At 35.7% G+C, this 6,307-nt stretch overlaps 1 protein-coding gene across 4 annotated transcripts in view; it reads right to left on the reverse strand.

The window, feature by feature from the left end:
* Positions 1–712: 712 nt before the first annotated feature.
* Positions 713–6,307, reverse strand: part of PELI1 (pellino E3 ubiquitin protein ligase 1) — a 68,867-nt gene continuing 63,272 nt past the window's right edge. For 3 of the 4 annotated variants that reach the window (XM_025354334.1, XM_025354335.1, XM_025354333.1), the window contains 3 exons: positions 4,272–4,469; positions 3,988–4,176; positions 715–3,116 (listed from right to left, as the gene is read on the reverse strand). In XM_025354334.1, coding sequence (XP_025210119.1) covers positions 2,550–3,116; positions 3,988–4,176; positions 4,272–4,469 — 954 coding nt within the window. In that variant the 3' untranslated portion in view covers positions 715–2,549. Of the gene's footprint in view, positions 3,117–3,987; positions 4,177–4,271; positions 4,470–6,307 lie in introns of all 4 variants that reach the window. The other variant, XM_025354332.1, reaches the window with a different exon arrangement.

A 6,307-nucleotide genomic window follows, 5' to 3' on the forward strand; every position in this document is an offset into this window, starting at 1 on the left:
CTTCATGTCTTGCTTCATTACCCTACCATGTTAGATAAAGGGAAATTTAATTCCTTGAACAAATTAAGTAGCATTTAAATATGAAGATTACTTTGATAAAAGAGTTAAGCCATAAAGATTATCTTTCTTGAGAGTGATTTCTTGGGGAGACCTAAATACAACTTTTTCTCCTCCTTGGCCAGAATACTGACATTCCCTTAATACAACTGAGTACTTACAAGTAAAAGTGTGCTATTAGGCCATGGCAAAATAACAGATCCAGTATTGAAATGCTTAAACAGCAAACACCCAACCGATCATTTAAATTGCGTGAGTTTTCAAAACTTGAATGTGATAGAAAATGAGCCAGGTTTTTTCCTGTTAGAAGAAATTGTCTTTACCTGTTAGAAGAAAATGCAGGCAACTTTAGGAAGGGCGTGAAACTTTTACGGTTATGAAGGCACTATTTAAATAGTCTAACATGCAACTTACAGGTGCCAACTCCCTAGCAAGGCTTAACTTAGACAAGTCCTCAATTATTCAACCACTAACAAAGTTTCTTTATTAATAAGAGATGCTTTTCAAAAAGAACCAGAGACTTTAAAGTGTTACATTAAATGCAAACTCTTCATCTGTTTCAACTGAGTATTTTTGGAGTGTGGAATAGAGTTGTCCACAGTTTTCACTTCTCGTTAATCATTCTCGATTATGCAAAAATGAACTCACAGAGACAAATTCAAATATCTATTTTGAAAAGTATTTACTTAGTTTAAATAAATTAATGGCAAATAAAAATTAAGCTACAATATATAGCCTGAATAGAAATGACTAGAACAAATACAACACAAGACTTGCTTTCTTGCATTAGTCACAAAGCATGTGACAATCTAGAAAACTTCAAAATCAATTATATTTCTTTGAAAAAGGGGTAACAGCAGTGACTGATACATCACAACTAATAAACTTATAATACAAGTTCCTGACATGCATTTCCTGAGTGAACCCAAATGATCATTTTTAAAAACAAGGAAGTTTTGACAGTTGAAGTAAAATAAAATAGTTCATGGCTTCTAAGCAACAAGTTTTGTTTTTTAAAAACCAAAAGAAAATTCAGAACAGTTTTGTAAGAGGATAAATTAAAGCTATGCTAACATATATAAAACTTTGCTACAGTCAATTAAGTATTATACAACTTCTCAAACTAAAGGAAAACAAATCAAAATATTAAAAAAAGATACTGTCTAATCTAAAAGTGTACTGGTTTCTACAAGTGTCAAAAACAGATTTGATGTAGTGCAACTGTCTATACTTGTGGTGCCTTTGAAAAAAGGGTGGGAAGGAGGGGAGAGAAGAAACTTGTTCTTGCTTTTGGAAGCAAAAGACATATTGGAATTAGAGAATAAACAGACCATGCAGTGCGTCACTCCACGCTGCAGTCATTGGTGCTCATCTGCCAAGCAAACATTTACTTAAGTCTCACTGTGGCAATCTCCTTAGGATTCAAACCCAGAGTTAAGGCTGGTCTGCTAGAAAGGGGGGCACTATTGTCATTCAACCCTTTAGATGTCTAGATTTCCTTATGCCTGAATAAGGCCAAATACAGAATAATTAATTAAGCATTTCTTTTTCCAAAAGCAAATCAAGTCACTCTCCTTTCTTGCTAATTTATACTTTTTCTTACGGGAATGATTTTTTTCTAGGAACAGTGAACAGATGAACCACAGTTTATATCCAAAAAAATAAACTTGCCAAATGCTGCTGATACTAAAAACAGATTAGTTATCATGGGAGAAAAATAGATAATCTAGATTAAATTGCATATTCAAAGGAGCATATAAAATGTTTCTTAGCATTAAGTTTTTGTTATAGTACTACGCTCGAGAGAAACATTAAGAAAAAATCTTTCCTGATTATCTTTAATGTGGTTAAAAACAAACACCTTTCACACAATGGTAATTAATATGAAATTGGTCTTACAAATTACAAAGTATTCTAATTTACCAAATTCCATATTTAGACTGGGGTGGGGAGAGAGGTTCTCTTGTCCTTCTTCCTAACTTTGCAAATCCTTGAGCTAGGTGTGCTCACTAAGCTACCATTCACACCAAGGGTGTGACACCATCGTTACCATGCTACTCTATCAAGAACATTCTAAGGTAAAATAGAAAAAAGTTAATATACATGTTGCTATATTTTACAATGTTTGCAACAAACTGTAAACTAACATAGTTTGAACCAACAGTACCCTCAGTTATACAAAACAATTTCAGCACTGAGGATGGGTGATTCAAAAACACTAAAAGGAAGGCATCAAATTAGACTATGTCTTTTTCTCCTCAAAATATATTTTCAAAACTCAGAATTCAGAATACTGATACTTTCAGTAATTCCTTTGCTTGAGTTTCCCAGATTTTTGCTCAGAAATTGCTATTTATTATAAACGTTTTAAAAAATTCTTCATCTTAATGCAAATGACCAGAGCAGAAAAACTGTGACGTGGACAACAGGTTCGAAAACCCAACTCACTTAGCTTATAAATTTATAATGTAGTCCTGGAGGACAATGGTCTGTTAGTCTAGAGGTCCTTGAAAAATAAGTCTGATGTAGCCTTGTTCACCAGCCAACTGATGTGCACAAAAGGGACAGGCTGCATGAAAAGTATGAGTACCATGAGGAAGCGGGATCTGGGACCAATAGGCAGTTGTCTTTTCTGAACACACATGCCCACAAGGGCTAAACGCATGGGTTGGAGGGCCGGCGTCCACATAAAATCCAGCTTCACATCCAAGCCACAGAGGAACATAGGGACCGACAGACCTACACATAGGACATTCACGATCTTTTCCATCACGTTCTTCTTTGTTTCCCCAGTTATGATAGCCATGTACATGGCCGCAGTTTAGATATACCCATGGTTGTTTTTCATCTACAACATCTTTCCTCTTCATACTAGGAAATGCTAGTGTGTTGAACCCTACAGGGCACTGAGGTCGTGCTGCATTGATTTCCTGTCTTAAAGCCTCCAAATGCTTCACGGTAGGAGTGTGGGAAAGGCCTTCTGCAGTACGCCATAGCAATGTTGCACCACAGAGGTCAATTAACGAGCCATCTTGTAACTGATTGGTTTCAATTTCCACCTAGAGAAGACAAGAGTCGAAAAACATATTCACCACTCTGTTTTGGATTTTTACATAAGCCTTTTGGTTTTAAGTGCTCCTTACTCAAGAAATGAGATTTCCTAGGATTTTCACTAAATATTCAAGAAACGGACAGTAGTTATCAAAAAGGTAAGTTTGAAAAGGATAAAATATCAAACATTAACATATTTCTTTTTAGCCTTATGGTAAAGACAACTTATGATTAAAACACCTGGCTAATCAATAAGTCTAATATTTTTAATGAGGTAAATATGGTTAAAGATATACAGATGGCTGAAAAGATCAGAGTGCTGTTTAGTTTAAGAAAGCTTAGGTTTTAAAATATATTAACATGATATGACAGAAGAATAAACTTTCAGAGTTTACCAATTTTTTTTTTTTTTTTTTTGAGACAGAGTTTTGCTCTTATTGCCAGGCTGGAGTGCAATGGCGCGATCTCAGCTCACCACAACCTCCACCTCCCAGGTTCAAGTGATTCTCCTGCCTCAGCCTCCCGAGTAGCTGGGATTACAGGCATGCGCCACCATGCCCAGCTTATTTTGCATTTTCAGTAGAGACAGGGTTTCTCCATGTGGGTCACGCTGGTCTCAAACTCCTGACCTCAGGTGATCTGTCTGCCTCGGCCTCCCAAAGTGCTGGGATTACAGGTGTGAGCGACCGTGCCCGGCTACTAAATGAAATATTAACATACTGACCTCTAGTATAGAATCTGGTAGTCAGTGTTTGATAGCCTTAGTATTCTGTGTTGGCAATAGATTTAAGAGTTTTCTGGAATGTACGTAATGCATTCAGTTCAACTCATCCTATGTGTTTATTGTAGCTAATTAAGAAAATACCATTCAGTATTTACCATTTTTCCTCTCTGCTGTGCTGATCTGGTCTCACGCAGGCTAAATACGTTTCCACACACCGATATTTCTCTCCATATTCCAGGCTTGGAGTCTTCTGTGAATCCATTGCGTGGATGCATCACAAGAACACCATTAGTGGTCAAACCATCCATCTGCCCATCTGATGTCTTCCATTTGGCAGCCTTCTCCTAGTAGAAATAATAGAAGTGAGCTTCCAATTACTTGTAATTTGGAATGAAAGCTAGTATAAAAGAAAGCATCATTTAGAAAAAAAGCTTTTTACCCCAAGAAAGATGTTTTTTGATGAGTCAAATCCTGCGGCATAAATCCGTGCTGTAAAGGGAGGATTCCGTTCACATATGATTCTACAGGCAAATCTTGATATAGTACTTTGTACTGACTGTGTATCAGAATTACTTTGACTTCCAGGAACTGTGTCAGTTACTACAAAATCAATGGGGCTTTCAGTCGACCGGCCAATCTGAGGGAAAAAAAATATCTATAAACCCATTCAAAGAACACAGTGGAAAATCCATTCAAGAAAGGCACAATAAGGACAAAACATTAGGCCTTTGAAATTTCTAAAGTTGAAGCTTACCATACTTAATGTTGGGGGCATCTATACTCTTGAAAACTAATCAGACTGTCTCTGATGAAGTAATCACTTAGAGCATGGAATTAAATGAGAACTTACAATAATATATGAAACCCTCAGGAAATGAAGAGTTCAGGAACGGCTGAAATTTCTAGGTGACTGCAGATTTTAATTTTAACCCTTTTGGATGGAAATATGTGTATCATGTAGATTTCTTCTCTTTAGAGATATTTAAAGAGATATTCTACCTTATTTAACAGAATATAGTGAACATATATAAGTAAATATTTTAGGATGACTGCAGAACATTTACACTATAAATACCATTTACATTAAGCTGAAATGCAGTGATGTCTTCAGGTGCTATAAGAGGTATACAAGACTGCTGATCCTTATGTCAAGGGCTTACATAGCCTTGCTTTGAGGTCTTATGTATACTTCATATATTTTCCTGTTTCTTTTCTGCCAGGTTGTCAGCTATCACTCCTTGTTTTTGGTCAAGCCTGTATCCAGAAACAAGCCCCTCTTTCAACTGGCTACTCTTACTCTGTTATGGTTTGAGAAATCAAATAACCTACTTCAGAGAAAAGTATTTCAAAAGGTTCTGGTGAGAGCCTAAGGGATTCTCTAGGGAGCACAGAAAAGGAATTTCACTGCATCAACTTTGTGGCATTTATTTTATATATATACTCTTCCTGGTTCTTGGGGATATTTCAGAGAGACAAGGCTCCCAGATAAGAGTTCTGGATGGGTGAGGTGTCAGAGATTTCAAAACATCTTCAGAGGTACTAGCTAGTAAATAAGTTAATTGCATTTTGAAAGTTGAAAAGAAAAAAGGAAATCAATGGGTAGATGACAACAGTCACAAGTGTCACAGGACTTTAAAGCAAACATTTGGAAATTATCAGTTCATGAATGTATTTGTTATAAAGTAGTATCATAAAATTGAAGAATGTGGGTACTGAGAAAAAATACTGACCCTCTACAAAGATAAAGACTCTTACTCTTTACATATTTTAGCCTCAAGTTCCCTGTATCAGCACACTTTCAGATAAACTTCTTTAGTGTTTTTGTCCACTTGTCAAGTATAAAGTCTTTATATTTAGATTGGATAGTTTTAGAGGGAAACTAGTTAACAAATACAAGGTTGGATATTCCTTTTCTTTATTCTTAAAAATAAACATATCTTAAATGGCCTCAGATCTTTGAAACTAAAAATATTTCCCCAAACACAAAGGCTCTTTAAAGGCTAAAAGATACAGGCCAAGGATTGAACTAATATTCAGAATCAACAGAAGTAGCACTTATTTGGAAAGAGACTGTTCCAGAGAGCTAACATTTCAACTTGGTCTTGGAAGAGACTAGTTAAGACACTGAAGCAATATTTGTAATGACAATGAGAAGGAAGAAACTTAAGTATCTATAAAGGGAAAAAAACCCACCATGAATGTGATCATATGCCAAAATCTGATTGTTACTAATTCTACCCCTTTCTAACTGCTATTATTAGCATTAAAAATACAGCTCTTTTGTTACTCTCCCTCACCCTCATGAGAAAACTCAATGGTTCCTTATAGCTTATCCAAAATTTGTAGTTTATTATTTCTAATAATAGTTAGAAACTGACTCAAGATTTGCCTCCCATCTACCAATCCAGCCAAATTTCCTGCTATTTATGTATATTAGCTACAAGTAGCTTATTCATCAATCTTTTTTTTTTTTTT

The sequence above is a fragment of the Theropithecus gelada genome, chromosome 13, assembly GCF_003255815.1.
Source record: "Theropithecus gelada isolate Dixy chromosome 13, Tgel_1.0, whole genome shotgun sequence".
Lineage (NCBI taxonomy): Eukaryota > Metazoa > Chordata > Mammalia > Primates > Cercopithecidae > Theropithecus > Theropithecus gelada.